This window comes from Bos indicus x Bos taurus, chromosome 16 (genome assembly GCF_003369695.1).
Source record: "Bos indicus x Bos taurus breed Angus x Brahman F1 hybrid chromosome 16, Bos_hybrid_MaternalHap_v2.0, whole genome shotgun sequence".
Taxonomy (NCBI): Eukaryota; Metazoa; Chordata; class Mammalia; order Artiodactyla; family Bovidae; genus Bos; species Bos indicus x Bos taurus.
Window position 1 is genome coordinate 65,263,488 of NC_040091.1, and position 23,712 is coordinate 65,287,199.

Below are 23,712 nucleotides of genomic sequence, written 5' to 3' on the forward strand. Positions count from 1 at the left end.
AAAAACAAGAATAATAAAAATTTGAACATTCAATAAGAGAATGGTTAAATAAATTATAGGCTGTAATTTACATAAGCTGGTATCATCCACAGCCAACAAAACATGCTTTAGAAGAACATTTAGAAGAACATTTGGTGATAAGAGAATTGTTTGTGACATAATATGGACTAGCAGTATACAGATTTGCATACAAAATACAATCTAGAGAGATGGCACACTGTACTTCCTCTCAAAACAAAGCAGTTCTCAGTCTCATGATAATGCTGTCCTTCAGAGTAACTATCAAAACTGAACCAGAGGGATGAATTGGGAGGCTGGGATGGCCATACATTACACTATTGATACTATGAAAAAATAACTAGTGAGAATCTACTGTATAGCTCCAAGAACCCTACTTAGTGCTCTGTGGTGACCTAAATGCAAAGGAAATCCAAAAAAGAGGGGATATATGCATACATACAGCTGATTCATTTGCTGTGCAGTAGAAACTAACATGACACTGTAAAGCAACTCTACACCAATAAAGATAAATTTTTAAAAAATGAACTAGGATAATTCTAAGGAGCATGAATTGTACATATTCAAGTATAAAATCACAAGTCAGAATTTCAGCTTCAGTTCCTAATCTGGAAATTGGGGATGATCATATTTATAGAAAATTATGTGTAACTGAGCTTGGATCCCTGCTCTGCCACAGACCAGTCCATACGTAAGGCTCTTGCAACCAATAGACAGCAACCATCGCCATCTCTACTTCTATCATCATAACAGAGTGGAGGCCAAAAAAGAAGCAATAAGAGATAATTCAATGGAGTGATTATTTAAAACAACTCATTGAAGGCAATCATTTTTCCACCTGCTTGATTTCCCAGATAGTTATTTTAAATCAATGGTTATAAAGTAAGGGACCTCACCCCCAACCCAAGGGAGTGTATTAGATCTATCAGGAGTGCAGAGGAGTCTTCCCTGATTTAAAGTTGATGGTCTCATGATTGACCATCAGTTAGCTTGATGCTAAACAAGGAATCTGAGCCTGTTGGTGAAAAAGTACACAAATTTTTTTTTAGGTCATCTAGCATTGTTTAGCTTAATAAGATGAAATTTGCAAAAGATAACTGAATAATGAGAAAGAGCTAATGTAATTTATCCCCCACTGCAATTTACTCCACATCCTTAAGAAGGCAGGCCGTGGACACAGACTTTTCACTCCATCATTCTCCCCATATATACTAGGGGCCGTTAAACTAGGTAAGAAGATGAATTACTAGAGATGATTATGCATGCCTTCAGCAGTCCATGAAATGTACCCGAGAACAATAAAGATATCTGATGACCTGTCAGGGAGATGCTTATGCAAATGAGAACATCATGATTATTCGTATGCTTGTTCATCTAAAGGCTATCATGATATATAGACAGAAAAACTTCACTTGCTCCATAGCATCACAAATAAGAAGCTGGTTTCAGATTAGGATATGCCAGAAAGGAAAATTCATGGTCAAATTCCGAGTTCAGCTGTAAAAGAGGACAATAATGGACACAGATCAGCATCCAAGCTTATTTCCTTTGAAAACAATAATTACATTAGACGACAGTTCTTACTGCTCTCCTGAAAAGTATTCGGCACTAAAAATTATTTGTAATCCTCAGAGGTAAAATACGTTGCAAATACATATCATCAGCATCTTTCTGCTCCTAAATAATCAACAATATTTCTGACCAGAGTCCAACAACCTTCAAGGTATCCATGAGAATTAAGACAAAAAGATGAGGCAACTGATGGAACTCAGCTAGGTTACTATGAAACCCAGCCTCTTCCTCACGTGGCAATACAGTGACGGTGTTAAGAGCAGGGCCTTGATTTCGGAGGGAATATCATCCACTACTTAATATACACGTGGCCATAACCACAGTCATAATCTCCCTGAATCTCAGTCTTACCATCTGCAAAGTAAGCATGATAATAGTACCTATCTCAGAAAGTCATTGTGAGGATTTAAATGAGATGACTTGTGAAGGTTCTTAACACAGAGGCTGTCAGGTAATTAAAGGTTTACAAAACAGAAATAGAGTCACAGATGTAGAAAACAAATTTATGGTTACCATGGGGATAAGGGACAGGGAGGAATAAATTAGGAGATTGGGATTAACATATACACATTATTATATATAAAATGGATACCTAATATGGACCAACTCTATAGCACAGGCAACACTAGTCAATATTCTGTAGTGACCTATATAGGAAAAGAATCTTAAAAAGAGTGGAGATATATATATGGGCTTCCCTGATAGCTCAGTTGGTAAAGAATCCGCCTGCAATGCAGGAGACCCTGGTTCTAATCCTGGATCGGGAAGATCCACTGGAGAAGGGACAGGCTACCCACTCAAGTATTCTTGGGCTTCCCTGGTGGCTCAGCTGGTAAAGAATCTGCCTGCAATGCGGGAGACCTGGGTTCGATCCATGGGTTGGGAAGATCCCCTGGAGAAGGGAAAGGATACCCACTCCAGTATTCTGGCCTGGAGAATTCCATGAACTGTATAGTCCATTGGATCACAAAGAGTTGGACACAACTGAGTGACTTTCACTTTCACATATATATATATATGTACATAACTGATTCCCTCACCTAAAACTGACACACACTATAAATCCACTATACTCCAATAAAAATTTTAAAATAAACAGTAGTTATTATTAGAGGAGAAGTCAACTGTCTGATATCTCCACTTGGATCTCAAACTTATCACGTCTAAAAATTAACCCTTCACTCTCAACATGTGTTTTCCCCAAACTTCTCTGTTTCAGTAAGTTGCAACTCCATTCTCTATGTTGCTCGGGTCAGAATACTTGGAGATGTCCTTGAAGCCACTTTTCTTCCCTCTGATTCCATAGACCTGATCAGCAAATCCTGGCAGCTCTATCTTCAATATGTATTTATAATCCAACCACTTCTCACAACTTCCAGCTACCCTCTAGTCCAAGGCTTCCCTGACCTGGATCACAGATCTAGCCTCCTAAGTAACCTCCAGCTTTCTCCCACTTCCCTCTTACAATCTGTTCTCTACAAAGCAGTCAGAGAAATCAGGTTATTTCAATCTTCTGCTCAAAACTCCCCATGGTTTCTCTTTTCTTTCAAAGTAAAAGCTCAAATCCTTAGCAGAGCCTCTAAGTCCCTCTGTGATATGGCCCTCCCCACCTCTCTGCCCCCACCTTCCATTGCTCTTTCCTCTCTAACCACACTGGCTTTCCTACTGTTCCTAAGAAAGGATAAGCTCCTTTCCAAATTCAGAGTTATCAAACTTGCTCTTCCCCTGCCCAGGATGTACCCGCCCCTAGACCTTCCTGTATCCCAATCTATAGCATTTCATGCAAATGTCATAGAGGGCTTCCCTGACCCCTTATCTGAAGTAGCAGCCCTCATCACAATCTCCTCTTTTCTGCTCTCTGTTTCTTCAAAATACTCATTACCACATGCCATCTTACTATTTATTCGGTTTATTTTTCCACCAATACTTCCATGATAAAGTCCCTCAAGGAGGAAGAAAGTCTGTGAAAATGCTCTAGGTATGAGCCAATAAGGCTCTAATTGGGAAGATGGCAGGGAGAATGGAAAAGAAGAGATATTTGGAAGAGGCCTTATCTGAGAAGAGTCTGTAAGACTCCACTGTTGATTACATGAATCAGAGAAACTAGCCAACATGATTCTGAGCTTATTATTCTCAAAACAGTAACAACCTTAGAGATATAAAGGCATTGTATATAACAGGGTGTTCTCTCTGAGATGCTGGAAATGCCCATTTTGATGAGTTATGTTTTCAAAGATGTCTAAGCAAAAACTCATCAAACTACACCCTTAAAGTCTGTTCATTTCACTTTATGTAAGTACTCAGGAAAAGTATACAGAGAAAACAATATATTAAAAAGTCAAAGTTAATAAAAATATTCTTCTAAGTTTAATTAAATAAATACAGCCCCTCAAGAGCAGTTTAGTTTGTTTCATTCATCTAAACTCATGAAGCAGGGTACATTTTATTTGATGACTAAAAGGAAAGATACGTAATGAATGCCTCACCATAAAAAATAGATCTGTCCCATGACATTTTATAAGTTCATCCTAAGTAAGGTTCTATAGAGAGACAATCAATTAAATGACTTGTTTCACTAATAAGAAAACTGAGGCCTAAAGACAAGGCCAAAGTCAGATGGTAAGTGTTAGAACCAGGGCTCGCTTAAGCGAGTTTTTCTGTGCTGAGCGTCATGCACTTATCCCTAAAGTCCATGCTCTCTACCAAGTTTGGAACATGCTGTAGTCTCAACTCCATGAACAGTAGAAAATGTATATCAGTTCAGTTCTGGTTCAAACCAACTGACTAAGAATTTTAAGAGAAAGGGGTGGGAGGGGGTTCAGGATGGGGAACACATGTACGCCCGTGGCGGATTCATGTCAATGCATGGCAAAACAACTACAATATTGTAAAGTAATTAGCCTCCAATTAAAATAAATAAATTTATAATTTTTTTTAAAAAGGGAAAGGACTTTATATAACATACAATTTATCTAAAATCTTTTACTTTGGTTTTAGAATAAATAAAACTATTGTACATGGATGAACAGCTAACAGTTGAGAGTCCAAGTCCCTAGCAAGGTTAAGTACTTCACAAGGATTAGTACAGGAAATCCTTACAACCACCATCTGAGGCAGTACTATGGTCCCCATTTTACAGCTGAAGAAACGAGGGTCAGCGGAGGTTATGTGCATGCACGCTCGGTTGTGTCTGACTCCTTGCGATGTTAGAGAACTTTAAAAGCTTGCACAGCTAGCAAGTCACGGGTCAGTACCTGAACTTGAGCAGTCAACCTACAGAGCCAATGTTCTGTTGAATCAAGAAAGCTGCAGAGGTAACATATATGTTGAAAGTTTTAAAAGGATTTATCTGCTCTGTAGATTCATTTTGTCCACTTTCCTGAAAATAGGACAGATACATATTATAAATATCATTCTGAAGTGTTTTGTTACCAACTCAAACATCTTACACTCATTTGCAATATATATACATATTTCTCCTTTTAATTCACAATGCAAAATTGAAAAAAAAATCCTTAAAGAAGTGATGAGTTTAGTCCTCAACAGATGTCAAGGCATCAAATATTTTCATGAAAACCATAAAGAGACACTAATGTTTGTGATCTCTTTTTCAGACATCCATTGATGTCAATAATTGTAATGATCTGAAATAAGCAAAGTAGTTATGGTATGCCTCAAGCGTTTCTCATGGAAGTGCCGAAGAACAATACTGAAGAGAAGAAATGCCAAAACAGGAGACGTGCTGGTAAATGGGTCACAGAGTTGTCATGGGTCAAGAGGCGGCATTCTTTATGGCTCTTCTGGAACTTAGAATTCTAGAGACTACTGAAAATGCAGAAAAACGTAACTTCAGAGAAAATGGGACATCCCAGAGTCTAGGTGACATATAACACTTTCCAAAGAGTGTTGAGTAAGGCAACTATGTTATTTCAACTGCAACAGCAAATTATATGCTTCAAGAAGCATTTACAGGACTTGCCCAGTGGTTCAATGGTAAAGAATCCACCTTCTAATGCAGGGACTTGGGTTTGATCCCTGGTCCAGGAAGATCCCACACGCCACAGAGCAACTAAGTCCGTAAGCCACAGGTACTGAAACCTTGCACCTAGAGCCCATGCTACACAAGAGAAGCCACCATGAAGAAAAGCCTGGACACCACAGCTAGAGAAAGTTCACGCAGCAATGAAGACCCAGAGCAGCCAATATAAACAAATTTTTTTTTTTTAAAAAAAGAAGCACTTACATTATTTAAAATTCCTAAAAGGGGAAAAATGATGTATTGGCAATACATCATGTAAGATAAGGGCTTTTTGTCTAACCTTTTATCTTAAATATTATTTAAATACACAATAGCCCAAATGTGATCCTATGAAACTTGGTGCATGATAGAGGGAGAGTGAGTTGGAGGAGGGAGAGTGAGTTGGAGGAGGGAAAGAAATTCATGGGAAGGAATATTCTGGAATGAAAAAGTCAGTAAAGATTCCAGACATCCTCTTAAATTTGGCTCTAGGGTCCATAGCAGGAGCCAAGAAGAGAAAATGGGAGAAAAGAAAATGAAGCCCACCATTTAGTTCTTTTCATTGTTCTCCACTGTGCTCCTCTTGGCTGGGAGAAAGGGGTAATCATGTTAAGTATTAGGGTTCCACATGTTTCCATTTCTTTAAGATAAAATCCAGAAGATACAAGAGTGTAGCATTTCTTTATAAGCTTAAACATTCAAGAGAGAGAAGTACAGGGGGAGGAACGATCTCACGGCCTCTTTTATCCGAGTTCATGAACGATGAAGTCACGCACCAGCCATCCTGTCTGCCCACCTGTGTCTGTGATTCTTCAGTAGCAGGAGGAAGTTGTACTTAAGTTTTGAACCTGAGGCTGAATAATACATCAGATTCAAAGGGAAAACTTACCATTTTCATGATTTTATGTATAACTCTGAATTAGAGTGTTTTCTGGTATGGTCTTGAAATTTAAAGCTTAGAGATTTGGGGTTTGGTTAAGTTTGATAGAAATACCATGGACTTGATGAAAATAGCTCTGTACCAGGAGTGTGGAGACCTGAGTTCCAGTCCTATATCTGTCATTGCTAGCTATACAAACAGGAGCAACTCAGTCTCTCAGATCACAATGAGGTGACTGGATTATATGTTTATCTCTAAGGTCCCTTGCAGCTCTATGAATCTTCCACCAGTCTTTATTCAAGAGCAGGTGCCTAAAAGAACTATATGAGCCATAGACATGAACCTCAAACGTAATTTAAAGTTTCCTGGAAGCACATTAAAATTTTTAAACAGATTGAACTAATTTTGTTTTATTTGTACTTAATGTGGAGATCAGTCCTGGGTGTTCTTTTAGAAGGAATGATGCTAAAGCTGAAACTCCAGTACTTTGGCCACCTCATGCGAAGAGTTGACTCATTGGAAAAGACTCTGATGCTGGGAGGGATTGGGGGCAGGAGGAGAAGGGGACGACAGAGGATGAGATGGCTGGATGGCATCACTGACTCAATGGACATGAGTCTGAGTGGACTCCGGGAGTTGGTGATGGACAGGGAGGCCTAGCGTGCTGCAATTCATGGGGTTGCAAAGTCGGACATGACTGAGCGACTGAACTGAACTGAATGTGTTTTATTTACATATGTATTTAATCCAACAGGATCAAAATCATATCACTTCAATGTGTAATTGCTATTAAATAATATTAATGAGATATTTTACATTCTTTCCTTTTTCTACTAAATCTTCAAAACTTGATACATATTTTATACTTGCATCATATCTTTATTTGGATTAGAGGTATTTCAAGTAGTCAATAATCAAGTTTAGAGGGCTTGAATTTTTCTTACCTAAAGATATAGCTTACCTTCAAAGTGAGATTACATTTAAAGTAGAAACACTATTCATTAAAACCTTAGGGTCAACATATTGAGGAGATGTTGGGGAAGGGATGATCAACAAAGTGATAGGAGTTTTTATGGTAACTGACAAATAGAAGGATACAGAAGGAAGCTGTGTCACGTGGAAATTCAAGGGTTGGACAGAAATGATGTATGCCACCTCCAGGCCTAGTCAATAAAATGTTTGCCCCTAATTCAACACCGTCTCTTTTCTCTTATATACAGACATACGCAGTGTGTTTAGTTAAGGTCTCTGTGGTCATAAGAATAGAGAAGTCACTAGATCAGGGGTTCCTAATCTGGGGTCTATGATCTTTATGGGATCTTCGGATAGAATTCAGGGAGTCCAAAAGTGGAATGGGGGGAAATAACATCTTTACTTTTATTAACTTCCAACACGAATTCATCATTTCCTTCAATTATGAATGTAGGCAAACCACAGTAGAATTTAACAGAGCTTGTGACCTCACCCTCGCCAGAGATCACACATTCTTCCTGGCGCATTTCATTAACTGCACATCATACAATAGCACTTCATCAATGTGACAGTGGTTATCAGACCCTCCACGGGACCTTATCATTGAATGCATTAATAAAGAGACACATATATTATTATGTCACAGGTTTTTAATATATTTTGGTATCTGTGTTTCAATAAAATTGGTTTCTCTTGTAAGCCTATGTATTTTTTTTAAATTTAAAAATGTTACTATGAGAAGGAGGTCCACAGATTTCAACAGACTGCCAAAAGACTCCATGGGCAACACACTAAAGGGAGAGAGTCTGGGTCCTCGAATGACCCTAACACCCTTCTCTATCCCACACTGAATCATATTGGATTGTGTAATGAGTGAGAAATAAATCATTATCATGTCAAGTCACTGATATGTGAGGAGAACTCAGCAATTAGGCCACTGTAGTGTACATTGAAATGTGGCTTCAGGCCAATGCCAGTTGGTTACAACTGCAACCAGATTCCATGCACTGAAGAGACAGGCACTGGCAATGATGTGCTGGTAAACTGAGTCTCAAAAAAAAACAAAAAAAAAGACCTACCATGGCTGATTTTCAACTACCAATACAATGGCACTGAACTCTGAATTAGAAGGGTTGCCCGGACTCGGGCTTGAGCCAGTGTGAACTGACTCCTGGCCTGTCGTTGGAACTGCTCTCCCCCTAACAGTTCCTAGAAAGGTGTCTTGCTATTGACATCCCCTGGCTGGAGGGGAAGGATGTATGCAGAATCTTGAGAATAATTGCTGGAAGGCTCCTATTTAAACCATCGTGTCTGACTTTTTCATAATGAATAAATAAAGCAGAATACCTTAGGTGCAGCAATTTGTACATTCCACAAGCTGTTGAAAAGAATCTAATTAGTACTAATTACAATACTAGAGTGTCCCAACAAATTATAATGCCATTGCTTCTGTAGAGGCATTGTGTTTAAACACTCTGAAACATTAATTAGTCTACAGAACAAATGTGTGAGATAGGTATTATTCAGCAGTGTCTGGAAGCCAATTATTTACTCTGGGAAAGCCTGATACTGTTTCTGATAGTAAAAACAAATTGACAGTTGGACGGGGAAATCCCAGAATTACATGAACTTCTTGTCTGAACTCCTTTTATTTCACTGAGCATTACTGCTGTCCCCATTTTACACCCGAGGAACGGAGCTCAGCCAGTTATCAGACCCAAAACGCACAGAGAATCCAGCCTCAGACTCCGCAAATCCTCAGGAGATTATCATGCTTGTTTTTCTAATTTAAAATCTTCTTTTATGAGTCTTTTGTGTCTTATTTTCCAAATATATTTTATTTTATAATGAAGAAGCTGTTTAAAGGGACCATTTTATTAAAGTTAAAGTGACCTACTATGCTGCTTTCGCTTATTTATAAATTCCCTATTATGTCTGCTAACATGCAGACAGATTTTACTTTCTGGATTAAGCTACGTAAAATCTCACCTACTGAAAATATTCACTTCAAAATATAGTCAAATCATTTAGAATTAAGCTATGGAATCAAGGGTTTAGTAAATGTTTCGATCTTATTTTAAAATAAATAAGTTGGGCTTCCTTGGTGGCTCAGTGGTAGAAGCCACCTGCCAGTGAAGGAGACACAGGTTCAATCCCTGGTCCAGGAAGATCCCACTTGCTGAAGAGTAACTAAGCCCGTGTGCCACGATCACTGAGCCTGTGCTCTAGAGCCTGGGAGGCATTAACTACTGAGCCTAAGTACTACAACTGCTGAAGCCCAAGAGTCCTAGAGCCTGAGCTCTGCAACAGGAGAAGCCACCACAATGAGAAGCCCTTGCACCATAACCAGAGAGTAGCCCCCTATCACCACAACCAGAGAAAAGTCTGCACAGCAATGAAGACCCAGCACAATCAAAAATAAACAACTAAATAAAAATAAAACCATAAATAAATAAAGTGAATAACTCACTGTTCAAGCTCATGCTCCTTTTCATCAGAAAGGAGCTATGTGGACAAGAAAAAGCTATGTGGACCAGGACTGCAGTTTCTAGAAGAACATTTGATATTCTGCTGCTTATTCTCTGAGAAATTCACTTGCCTGTCAAAGAGCAGACACTCAATACACATTAGTGTTTAATGTTGCTGTTATCATTATTATCACTCCTCAGGCCAGGAGTTATCATTTTTAGTTAAGAATTGATATCCCAATGGAATGCACAGGTCTTATTTATGCTCCAAAATTCTTAGCTGCTTTAAATCTAAATTGTTGTTGTTGGTTAGTCACTCAGTCATGTCCAGCTCTTTGCATCTCCATAGACTGTAGCCCGCCAGGCTCCTCTGTCCATGGGATCTCCCAGGCAAAATTACTGGAGTGGGTTGCCATGTCCTTCTCCAAGGGATCTTCCTGAGCTAGGGATCAAACCTGCATCTCCTACATTGGCAGGCAGATTCTTTACCACCGAGTACATTTCAATTAAAGACTAATTTAATCCCTCTTTACAATGAAACAGTTGGAAATATTTATACTCCAGATATTCAATTCAGTCCCTCAATCGTGTCCCACTCTTTGCGACCCCATGGACTGTAGCACATCAGGCTTCCCTGTCCATCACCAACTCCCGAAACTTGCTCAAACTCATGTCCATTAAGTTGGTGATGTCATCCAACCATCTCATCCTCTGTCCCCTTCTCCTGCCTTCAACCTTTCCCACCATCAGGATCTTTTCCAAGAGTCAGTTCTTCTCATCAGGTGGCCAAAGTACTGAAGCTTCAGCTTCAGTATCAGTCCTTCCAATGAATATTAAGGACCAATTTCCTTTAGGATTGACTAGTGTGATCACTTACTCCAGATATTGCACAATATTATTAACGTTGTGAGTGAAATTTACCTTTATTCTAACTATGTCTGTTTTGTTTAGACCATTATTCAGGCTTCCCCGGTGGCTCAGCAGTAAAAGAATCCACTTGCAAGGCAGGAGACACAGGAGATGCAGATTCGATCCCTGGGTTGGGAAGATCCCCTGGAGGAGGCAATGGCAACCCACTCCAGCATTCTTGCCTGGAGAATCCCATGGACAGAGGCTACAGTCGTGGAGTTGCAAAGAATCGGACACAAATGAAGCAACTGAGCACAGACAAATCATTCAGACATACCTATCTAACTCACTCAGCATGACCTGCATAGGAAATAATTTTAAAAACAAGCATCTTCAATCCAAATTGGGAAAACTTCTGAATTCTTAAGCTAATCCTAGAAACTGTCAGTTGTCCTGTGTGAGCCCCCAAGGTAATGGCACAAGACAGCCACTAACTACGGCCTTTTTGAAAGAACATCCACAGTTTCCTTTCATTTCTCAGTCAATCCTGCTCATCTGTCCTGGCTCCAGACCAGCCCCATCTCAGCAATTCTTCATGAAGATCTGCTCCACTCCTCTCCCAAACCTACTGAGAATGTTGGTAGCAGGTAGTACAACTACATTCTCCAACAGCTGTTCCAACAGACCCAAAAACGCAGTATTCATATTGCTCTTTCCTAGAGACCTGGAGACAAGAATTATTTCTGTGTTCCATTTCTCTCCTCATTGTGTTCATATTTTCCTCTACTTTAGCACATGGAACATATTTATAAAAAACTGTCTTAACACCATTGTCTGCTGATTTCATCATGTCTGTAATTCCTAAATCTGTTTCTATTGATAATTTTTTTCCCCTTTGAGTTATGATCTTTTCCTGTTTTTTCATTTGCCTGGTAATTTTTTATCAGATGCTGGGTATTATGAATTTTACATTGTTGAATATATATTTTACTGTATTCCTATAAGGAATATTGGACTTTGTTCGGGCATGCAGTTAAGTTACATAAGATCAGTTTGATCCTTTTGAGGTTTGCTTTCACATTTTTTTTTATTAGAGCAGGTTCAGACCAGTATTAGAGTTTAAAGTTAATTTCTGTTCACTACTACTTACAACTTGGAGAAGGAAATGGCAACCCACTCCAGTATTCTTGCCTGGAGAATTCCCACGGGCAGAGGATCCTGGTGGGCTATAGTTCATGGGGGTCACAGAAAGTCGGACACGACTAAACGACTAACACACACACACACACACACACACACACACTCTACTGAGGACTCCACACAATGCTCTATGTATTACAAGATCTTTCTCTTATATTTTGTTGCTGTTGTTGTTTTTCTAATGTCCTTCTATTTGGGATGATGGGGATGTAAACTATTTCTAGCTCTGGATGACCTCCAGGAACTGTTTGACTCTATAAAATCAGATACACGTGATCATCTGTTCTAGAAAATGGTCTTATATTACTTCTCCGCTAATTTTCTCCTCTTCATTTTCTTTGTTCTCTATTTCCGAGAACTTCAGAGTCAGACATTGAAATTTTTGAATTGATTCTTTAATTTTTAAATATTTTTTAACATTGCCTCTTCTATTTCCTATCTTTTGATTTTTTTGTTCTATTTTTACAAGACTTTCTCAACTTTGTTTTCCAAAGCAACAACTGGATTTCTAAATTTCTTGATCATTAGATTTTTAATTTCCAAAGATATTTCTTATTCTACTATCATCATTTCTTGCATTGTCTTGCAACCTGAACTTGTTTTCCAAACTCGATACTTCTCTTATTTTTTAGGATATTCACTATAGTTTAAATTTTTTTCTCCTTTCATTCATTTATTAAGCAAATATTTACTGGTAACAAACCACGTATCAGACACTGATCTCTCAAAACAAAGACTCTGCTCTCATGAAGGTGAAAGTCAGTGATAGGCATTAAAAAACTAGCAAACACATTTTATTAAAATGTTGGTTGGTAATGAGGATCCCCTCCACCAAACACTCTCTCACTTGCTCACTACACTCCACCCATGCCACCCTTTCTTCAGTTTGCTCAAGTTTCTTTTTCTCCTTGCCTTTCTATACACTGTTTTCTATGCTTAAAATATTCTTCCTTATCCTGCTGAGCACTGTATCTTCAGAGTATCTCATCTCCTTGCCCTACCATCAGTTTTCCAATCTCACTACACTTTCTATTCCATTCATAACATTTATAAAAACTTGTAATGTTGCTTACTTACCACATAATAGCCATTCATGCTTCTTCCTTGACAAGTCAGCCTGATTTTGTTCAGGTGTCGCAATAGCCACAGGCTTCAGAGAAGACAGGGCCTGGCCGAAGCCAGGGGTGATTCTGGATCAGTCTAACAAAATCATGATAATTCCATACTATTGCTAGTGATGGCTTAGGAAAGAATGTGTGACCCAATTCTGATCAGTGGGTCACATGTCAAGGGAAGTCTGCTATGAGAAGCTGGAGAAAGTTTGCTCTTATAAAGAGACTAAAAGAATAGATAGTCCTATTCTCTGCCTCTGGGACATTGCTTTACTTAAGAATGTGGTATCTCTCACTACTCTAGTCATCTTTCAACAGTAGGAGTGCTAACCCACAGAGAGCAGAAAGACAAAAATAAGCTGACTTTTGATGATATCACAGAGCCACTAAATTATTCCTATCTTCATGCTTCTTTACATTCCAGTGAGCTCTACTTGAGAAATCTACTAGATAATGAGCTTCAAATACCAAAGAGACATCAGCATAAGGAGTGATGAATTAAGTAACATTTACTTGGAAAACAAGAAGTAAATAAGAAAAAAGAATATAATGTAATGGTTATATGTTCTGACACAGCAAAATCATAAAATAAAATTGGAGAATTGTGATGGCATGTATAAAACTTACTAATTCTTCTTTTCAATTTATTTTTTAATTGGAGAAAAATTGCTTTACAATGTTGTGTTGGTTTCTGCCATACAACAATGCAAATCAGCCATAATTATACATCTATCACCTCCCTCTTGTGCCTCCCTATGAATTCTTAAAACATTTGTTCAACAGTTTTCTGCAATAATTGATGGTGGTAATAGTCACATTATTGTCTCATACAGTTGCATGTATTAAGTGGGATAATGCAGAATTTGAAGGTATTTAATTCCATTATCTATTGTGACTTTGAGAACCAAGAAAAAGGAGACAAAAATATAATGTAGGACATACAAAGTTTTTTTCATTGTTCTATTAAAATGGTCCAGAAACAACCGCTAACCCAGTTGGCCTCCCTAGGCCCAACTGTCTTCTTAAATACCACTTTCCACTAAGAGAAATCAGGGATTCTTTTAGACATTGCTTATTGCAAGTATGGGATAGGAAATATACATGATGAACCAAGGACATTTTGACCTACCAGAAGAAAGCTATCAAACACTAGGAGGGTAATTTCAAAAGGACTCAGGAGCCAACTTGAAAAGGCTTTCATTGTCCATGATGGGAATTTTCAATAAGGATAAGAATTTTTAGTAAGCATAAGAATTACAACAAGCTCATGAGTTAATAATATTTTTTAAATTAATTAATAATCTTCAGAGGACGATAGGAAACCTAAAATTATTTTGAAAATTGTTAAATAAAATGAAATGGTAAAGTTCTTTATTCTGCCTTTCCTATGTGAACTATCATTTGAGGTCACCAAATAGTAAATAAGGAAAGTAGCACTACATAAAGTTGGTCAATCTAATAAATGAAAACAAAATGACATAATTAGAATATCACCATTCTTCGATTCCAGAGATATCAATGGGTCTCAGCAATGAGCATCAATAACTGCCAAGTGAAAATGAAAGTGACTTAGTTGTGTTCAACCCCATGGACTATACAGTCCATGGAATTCTCCAGGCCAGAATACTGCAGGGGGTAGCCTTTCCCTTCTCCAGGGGATCTTCCCAACACAGGGATCAAACACAGGTCTCCCGCATTGCGGGTAGATTCTTTACCCACTGAACCAGAAGGGAAGTCCAAGAACACCGGAGTGGGTAGCCTTTCCCTTCTGCAGCAGATCTTCCTGACCCAAGAATCGAACCAGGGTCTCCTGCACTGCAGGCAGATTCTTTACCAGCTGAGTCTGCTAATATCACCAAAAGAGACAACCAAATGTTAGGCGCCTCCAAATGAAGAACACAGCACCACCTATAGCCTTGACAAAAGTATTAATTCTCAACCTGATCACATCTCAATATCCCTCTGTCAATTTGCAGAAAATATAGGAGAAATGTGTGGAACGGCACCATGAACAATTTCCAGACTGTGGAAAAACTACATGTCCAATAGTCCAGATCTGTCAATACATTATTTGCAAGTAAAGATTAGAGACGTAAGGGAAACCTGTAGATTAAAGACAGATTTTTGTAATGGGCAAGACTAAACTATAGTGTTTAAAAATACATTGTTGGGTGATAAAACCATAGGAAATGTCAGGAAGTCATTACTATACCATCTAGGATGCCTAGTATGGTCGTTTGTTATATTGGCAGCCCCTAAGGAATCACAACTCATGGTATTCATGACTTTGTGGAGTTCCTTCCTCTTACATCTGAACTGGCCCTGAGATTTGCTTTAACCAATAGAATATGGCAGAGTAATACTGTGCTGTTCCAAGGCTAAGCCATAATAAGCTCTTGTCTTTGCTTTCATGCAAACTCTGACCTAGTACTTTATTTTTTTAGTAAAGAAAAACTAGCTAGTTGTATTCAATTTTATTTGGCACTAGGGGCAGAATATATCCTTAGACCATAAAGGAGAATAATTCTCTGTTCCACAATTTGGAAACTTTTAAATAGTATTTTCAATCACGAGATCTATTATTTTCATTTGTCTCTCAGATGAGTAACATAAAAAATAATAATAATAAAACAATTTTGTCTACCCTCCTCAAAAATCACTCTTGATTTTTCTTCTGTTGAAGGAACTGTGCTGTCAACAGTCAGCTGTCAATCCATGAGGCAGCTGTAATTAGGATGGAGAATCTGACCATGGGGAATGACTTCATTTTTCTTTTTAATTTGAAGATAATTGCTGTACAGAGTCACGTTGTGTTGGTTTCTGCTGTACAACAACATGAATCAGTCATAACTATACACATATATTCCCTCACTCTTGAGCCTCCCTCCTCCCCACCCCGTCCTATCCCTCTAGGTCGTCACAGAGCACCAGGCTGGGTTCCCTGTGTTATACACCAGCTTCCCACTAGCTATCTATTTTACATACTGACCTAGCGTTTTAAAATTCAGGACCCTGTTGGCGAGACCAGTATCTTTAGGGCTGAACAACAATCTCTGGGAGTAGTTTTTTTTTGTTTGTTTTTTTTTTTTTTGAGATTACAGAGGGGAGGCTTCTGGGATGCCTACTGAAGCTCTTTCCATTTCTTAACCTGGGTGATGGCTACAGGATATTCACCTTGTAATGATGCTCTAAGCTATGCATTTGTTTACATGGTTTTGGAGCCTATGTTTTATTTTTAAATTAAAATGGTTTTAAGAAAAAGAAAAAAAATCCCCATGGTTTGGCATAGAGACCTTTATTCCTCTTCCAAAATTCCTTTGGACTGTGGACTTTTTATTTATTTATTTTTAGACTATGGACTTTTTTAAAAGCACTCAAGGCTTCTAGTTTAAAACTTTTGATTTATTCTAATCTATCCACAGCAACATCCAAACACATCAAGCAGAGAAATATAAACTTCTTTGGATCTTAGATCTTGCGATTTGTAAAACCGAATTAATTTCTTTCATATATAAATCTTTTCTTCACTCCTGTGAGAAAAAACATATAGTACAAAAAAAAGAGGCACTTTTATAAACTGGCTTGCATTTTCTTACTGGCAGCAACTTGCTGGTCTCTTTTTAAAATGAGTTTTCCAGCTTCAAAGGAGAAAATGTGTATTACATTTGGGATTGTGTGTGTGTGTGTGTGTGTGTGTGTGTGTGTGTGTTTTAGTTTGGAACTGTTAGAATTTTAGCCCTCGTGTCACATTTTACTAAAGAGCTTTAAAACAGATTGTAGCAGATGAATTGTGCTCTTTTGTTCTCTTGTCTTCCTTTTCATTATTATCCTCACCTCTGACTTCATTTTCCATTTCACAAGGCAAATTGTTGTAGGTATCTTTTTTCTTAAAATGGTGTTAGCTAGCTTCACTGACAAAAGAAAATAAAATAAAATTTCTGGTTAAGGGATCAAAATTCACTGTCATACAGCACATATTTTGTAAAACGTTCACAGTCCATTTACTTTGATTGAATTAGAAACTACTGTCACAAATCGCGCTCCTGCTATTGCACTTCTTATCTGGGAATCCAGTTCAGATAATAACCCCAAAGAATAACAGAGTACAACCACAATCAGTTCAATAGTTCACAGGAAGATTAATAAATGAAAATCACTATGGGCATCGTAGGAGGTACTATTATAAAAAATAAATAAATAAATAAAATTTTAAAATCATTATCGTCATTCTAGGAGTTTCTATTACTAAAGCACTCTTGAGGAAGTGGTTCTCTCGTAGCAAATGTCCACAGGAGAAAAATGTGTTTCATCAAGACCAGATCTTGATTTAGCATCTGACTCTATGAATTCCTCAAAGCATGAACTGGGACTCAAGAGGGAAGACCACTCTTTCTTCCACAAGTACAGGAGAAAATGTTGGTTTGTCTGAGCCAAGTGTCCTTATTTTTAATGAGATTTATTAGATTAGGAAACTCAATTCACATTAAATTCTTAAAGTCTTGATTTCCATTCACAAAGACTAAAGGTAGCAGAAAGTAATAGTTGCCACCAGAAATTCCCAATCTGCAATAGTTTTCCTAATGCAAAACTCCTGCTAGCTTCATTCAGTTCAGTCACCTCATTAGTAGACTGGTATTTTTAAAATTAAGATATAATTTAGATGTATATAATCAATACACATTTTTGCATTATTTATACTGGGTCTTCTTCTTTTCTCCCATCCCTGCTATTTCCACCTGAGGCACTGCAATTCCTCACTTCTTAGGCGAACTCATTCATTTCTACAAATTAGGACTGAGACAAATACTTATGCAATAATTCTTACCCACTTCCTACTTTATTCGGATTAATTTTTCTTACAGGGGATCTAGGAAAGCGCTACACTTAGTGTACTGGCTAATATGCTTTGGGCCATAACAGAAAACAGTTATATTAGTTAGAGTTTGACTGTGAGTAACAGTAATGGCACAGGGAACACTGGCTTAAGTAAAACAGAAGTTTCTCTCTTCCTTATTACAGTCCAGAGGTAAGTAGTCCAAGGCTGGTATGGAAGTTCTACTACATGAAATCCTCAGGACCTGGGCTCCTTTTGTCCACTTCATTTTGCATGAATTCCTTCTTAAAGAACACCCCATAGTCCAAGATGGCTTCTCCAGTTGTGTTCACAATCTAGCCAGCAGTATGGAGGACAACAGAAAGAAAGGCACACCCTTTACTTTTAAGATCACTTTCTGGGGATGACATACAACACTTCTATCTACATCCCATTAGCCAGAACTCAGCTACACGACCCTATCTAGTTGCAAAGGAGACTCCAACTAGGTGTCTTTATTCTAGGAGTTCATGTGGCCAGCTGATACTTGGAGCTTCCATCATTTTAAAAAGCAAGAGAGTATTATATTAGGGGATAACTAGCAGTCTCTACCAGCCCAACCTGTATCTCTCATAACAAGAAGTACCCAAAAGTAGGGCAGGCAGTCAGTGAGGTTTGTTGGGCTCCAACTTCTCCTCTCTGAGGCTGCCTCGGCCTGGCACAGCTCCATGTGTCGCCTCTGTCTTAAGCTAGCTCCCTTCCTGCTCCTCAAGACAAAAACAGCAGTTCTAGGCATCATATTTCAGATGCAACAAAATCCAAAAGAAGAGGAGGAAGGATGTATCTCTTCCCTCTGTCCCCTTTTGAAAAGGGAAGAAAATTTTCTTAGAAGCAGCTGGCAAAGTTCCCTTCAAATCTCAGTGGCCAGATTTCATCACAATCCCATGCTTTGTACACAGCTGACCCTTGAACATCATGGTGGTCGGGGGGATGGGTGTGAGTGGTACCCACCCTCCACACAGTTGGCCCTGCATATATGCATTCCTTGGTAACAGCAGTTCCTCCATATCTCTGGTTCCACATGTTCAGATTCAACCAACTGTGAATCATGTAGTACTGTAGCATTTACTATGGAAAACATATCTTACCCATGAGTTCAAACCCACGTTGTTCAAGGGTCAACTGCAGTCACTGACAAGAAGACACCACCATGATAGGCAGGGACCCATCAGCACCCACCTCTCAGAAGCCATAAGAGGGGCTAACCTCTCTGAAACAGAGGGCTGCACAGAGGTTCAGTACCCTAACAAAAGTGGGGCTCTGTTATTAAAGAGGAATGGGGAAAGGATGTTGGGGTGGCATCTAACAGTGTCTACCACACTCTGTATCCTAAAGTTCCATACAGTTGACCTTTGAACAACACAGGTTTGAACTCTGTGGGTCCACTTATCTTTTTCAATAGTAAATACTATAGCACCACACAATCCACAGTTGACTGAATCTAGGGATGTGGACCCATGCTCAGTGAGGAACCGCAGTTATTAAGGACCTACTATAAGTTATACGCTGGAGAAGGCAATGGCACCCCACTCCAGTACTCTTGCCTGGAAAATCCCATGGATGGAGGAGCCTGGAAGGCTGCAGTTCGCACAGAGTCAGACACGACTTAAGCGACTTAGCAGCAGCAGCATAAGTTATACGCAGATTTTCAACAGCACAGAGGGTCTGCACCCTTAACCTTCATGTTGTTCAAGGGTCAGCTGTACTATTACTAGAGATAAACTGGTCTCTAAAATCAGACCAGTTCTCATACCCATCTCCTACCAACAAATTACAAGTGAAGAAAAAGCAGTGTGTAGACTAATAACTACACATCTAGGTTGCGTAGACCACAAACTTCCTAGTGTCCATGCACCTGGTCTAGGCAGACTTTTCACTCCAGACACTACAATCAGCATGAATTTCCCATTTCAGCTGAGTTAGCCCTTATGGTATAAATAGGAGAAAATTTCCCTGAGAGAAATACATGTTGTTTTTAAGTTGAAACTCGCTTCTTACTTTATAAGCATCAGATCCCTTATGAGCATTTCAGAAGAAGCCACTTTACAGGTTCAGTGTGGCTGACGATGCAATAGTAAGTCTAGGAAAAGCACAGTTTTCCTGACTGCTGCTGCCAGGCCTGGAAGTGTCCTCCAGTATTCTCCCACCCCCACCAAGAACCCACGTAGCCGTCAATTCTCAGCTACAGCACTGAATTTCCAGTGCTTTTCTGGCCCTCCACGGGACATATGTGGGAGAGTTTTCAAGTTTGTTTTCTTTTGATTCATCAACAATTCAACGGCACTTTTTTTAAGGAAACAAAATTATTGCCTTAACAGGAAAACACTGTTTTTGGAGCTGTAGTTCACTTCTAGGCATACTAAAAGCTTGAAAGGAAAAGAAAACAAGTCAGAAAAAGAAAAAAGTGCCCTAAAATGACCACTGATGCCTGCATTATATGAGCTTTCTTTTTCCTTAAAGAAAAATCCTTTTAGGTCACTACTAAAAAGCATTTCTGAAGGCTAACAGATGACACCACCCATGTGATTACAAACTGATCTTAGTATTATTTATGAATTGCATCATTTTATCAAGGGACGTTACTCAAAGACTTTTAGACCCTATCCTCAAAATGTATTCTGTCCTTAAGAAACATGAGCCAGTCAGTGATTTTCAAAACTAACATCTTTAGAGACAAAGTAATACCTTTAACACTTCTGACATCACTACCTAGAGATTGACTAAATCCTAAGAAAGAAATTACTTTTGAAATATCCGTGTGACAGAGATCACTATTAACACAAAGTTTTGAGGCACACGAACCAGATGGCAGCTGTTAAATGATTGGCCGAAAAGCCAGTGCTGATTCAGAATCATCAGCCTACTAAAATACAGCTGCTCTCAACACGTACAAGATTAAGTTAACAAAATTCACTGCAAATGTATTGACTAGTTGTCCTCCATGTTGGCAAAGTTTATTAAGCTTGAAGAAAAGTTATTGTCTCAGCTACAGGAGCTTTCAAATCCATACTATTTCACTGGCAGCTACTTTATGAGAAACAGGTCATAAAATTGTGTTTAAACTTTACCTTCATATCTTCAATTGTTCTGCTTACGATTAAATAAAAGCCTGAGAATATTTATGGGCTGAAGGATGGGCAAAGCAGTGAAGACAGGGTTATGGTTTTTTTTCAGGGATCTGGGGCTTAAAAACTGTCAGGAAATCACAGCCTCATGACCTTCTTTTGGTCATGCACTAACAATTCACAACACCATGCATTTTTCCAGTGCTGTTTTCTCTTTTTGGCAAGACCAGTATTCTCAAATGAGGAGACTTCTCATTTTCTCTGGAGGTATTCTAACTTTAACTCTTCTCTTGCCTCCACCCCTACATATTTTGAAAGTGCCCTCCCAAACAAATAATGAGGAGACATAAGAGAACAAGACTAGAGGATATAATGACTGTCACACAATCTGTTATAGTTTTAATGCATTCAGAACACATTTATTACCAACCCTTCCTGTGCACTAGCTATCTCATATTTTTGTATGTGTAATAATTTGATTTCAGAATGAAAAAGGTAACACATTTTCTTATCATATGAGTACATCAGCAGCAATAACCGTGGTAACCATGAAGTCTTCAAGCAAGTTAACCCCTCATATGGCTGGACTTCCAACGATTACTGTAGATGGCCATGCTACAACTTTATGTGTTTCTAAGCTTTTCAATGAAATACGGTTTTATAAAATAAATGCCATAAACCTATTTTGCTAATAACTAAATGCAAGCCCCTTCTCACAATGTTCTATTACATTGTTCTTCCAGTCCCCTACACACTGATATCGACAATAAGCCTGTAGCCAAATTTGTAAGACTAAGGCACACTTAGTTTAGCTTTGTTTTCTAATATAAATAAATCATCCATCTTTTCCCACATGTTAAATAAACAGCAAAGGAATACTTGACCAAATTTTGCTCCCTGACAGTATGGGCTGTTGGTGATCAGCAGAGCAGAAGTCTGGAAAATCAATTAAGTTGCTCTCACGTGCCCTGATTTGATATCCGTTTTAAGTGGTTTTCAACGTTGTGGTAACTGCAAGGAAATACGGAATAAGCACACTAACTAAATCCTTTCCTCTTAGGAAATGGTTCAGGGGCCAGAAAGAGGTATCAGAAAGAACTTAATTTTTTTTTAAACAGAATTAGGATAAAGCCTAGAGTATAATACTAGTTTAGCAGGTATTTCTAAAGCCAGAAAACACAAATTCACGAGCTAACCAACTGTTAGGTAGTGGTTGTTGGCAAGATTTGTGGGGTAGGGAAGAGAAAGAGGCCAATTTCACCCAGGAGATAGAGAGTCATGATTTCCTGCAGTTTCAGCTCACTTTGGGTTTTGTTTTCTTCTGCCTCACACTCTAATGTATCACTGTTTGCCTGAAAGTCGCTCAAGTGAGTTTCTCTCCGTCTACAACTTCAGCCACTGTTACACAACACGCGTGTTCCTCTTTTGCCTGCCTGCCCCCCGGCCCCTCGCCTCCCCTCCGGGAAGGGAACCTGGGAGAGGAATGACACTGGCCTTGCTGCCTCTGATGAAACCATCCCGCAAGTGACATTATGAAGTTCAAGGGAAGCTGTGGCCGACGCTGCGTTTTGCAAAACCTGGCCAATATCACCAGGAGGGGAATTCAGCGCAAGAGGCCGGGAATCCCCAGGGAAATCTCTAGAAGCGAGGGATATCCCCCAGTTCTCTTTTCGGCAAGTTCAGAAAGGGCTCAGAACTGTGTGCCATGCCAGGTACAGGGGGGCGAGGTGTTGCTGCGCGGGGGACGGGGGTTGGGGTGTGCAGAACAGACACGGAAAACCACAGAGCGGAGGAAACGGGTGGGGGGGGGGGCGGGGGGCTGGGGGTGGTCCCCCTCTCCGCAGCCGGCACCTGCGTTTCCCAACCGTCCGGCGGCGCGTCGGAAGCATCCCGAGCTTATGCGCCCTGGACCCGCGCATCCCACCCCGACCAGAGCGCTCCGGCGAGCTGCCTCCGGCGGGGGGACCCCCCTGGCTGGGGAGGGGCTGTGCGCCCGGGTCATCCCCGCGCCCGCAGCTCTTGAGCCGGCCGTGGAGGGCGGGAGCGCGGCAGGTACCGCGCGGGTTACCCGCTCCCGGACCTGTGCCCGGGCGCCCAGCCTGGCCCCAGGCTCCGGGCGGACCCGTCGCGCTCCCGGGAAACCCCCGGCGGGCGTACCTCGGATGTAGGTGCACTTGCTCTCGTCCAGCTGGCTGGAGGCCGAGCCGCCCATGGTGACGGTGCCGGAGGATGCGGAGCGCCGCGGCTGCCCGGGCGGGAGAGACGGACACTCCCGTCGGCGCCCGCTGCCAGCTCCTGGAAGTTGGTGCGACGGCGATCTGGGCTGTGCAATTAAAGGGCAAACTTCCTCCGAGAGGCGCGGCCTGCCGGGGCGCCTCCTCCGGGTCCGCGCCCTCTGAGGATCTGTGGGCCGGCCCGGAGCTGTCTTCCCGCCCTCGCTCCACGGGTGAGCTCGAGGGGATGTCGGGTCTGGAAGGACTTTTCTTCTCTTCGCTGGCTTCTTATTTTCACCTTGGGGTCAGAGGACAGTTTCCCTGGTGACCGGACACCTCTGAAGCTGGAACCTTCCTCCTCACCTCTCAGGAGGTGGAGGTCAAGGGCCCTTTGCTTTGCACGCCCTGCCCTTTGGTACCAGAAGCAACAGTTCTTTTGAAGCATCACCTAAGAACTTGTTAGAAATGCAAA

At 40.1% G+C, this 23,712-nt stretch overlaps 1 protein-coding gene across 1 annotated transcript in view; it reads right to left on the reverse strand.

Moving 5' to 3' along the window:
- Positions 1-23,476, reverse strand: part of FAM129A (family with sequence similarity 129 member A) — a 184,147-nt gene extending 160,671 nt beyond the window's left edge. The window contains exon 1 of the mRNA XM_027565566.1: positions 23,185-23,476. Within this exon, the coding sequence (XP_027421367.1) occupies positions 23,185-23,239 (55 nt within the window). The 5' untranslated portion in view covers positions 23,240-23,476. The remainder of the gene's footprint in view (positions 1-23,184) is intronic.
- Positions 23,477-23,712: the final 236 nt, after the last annotated feature.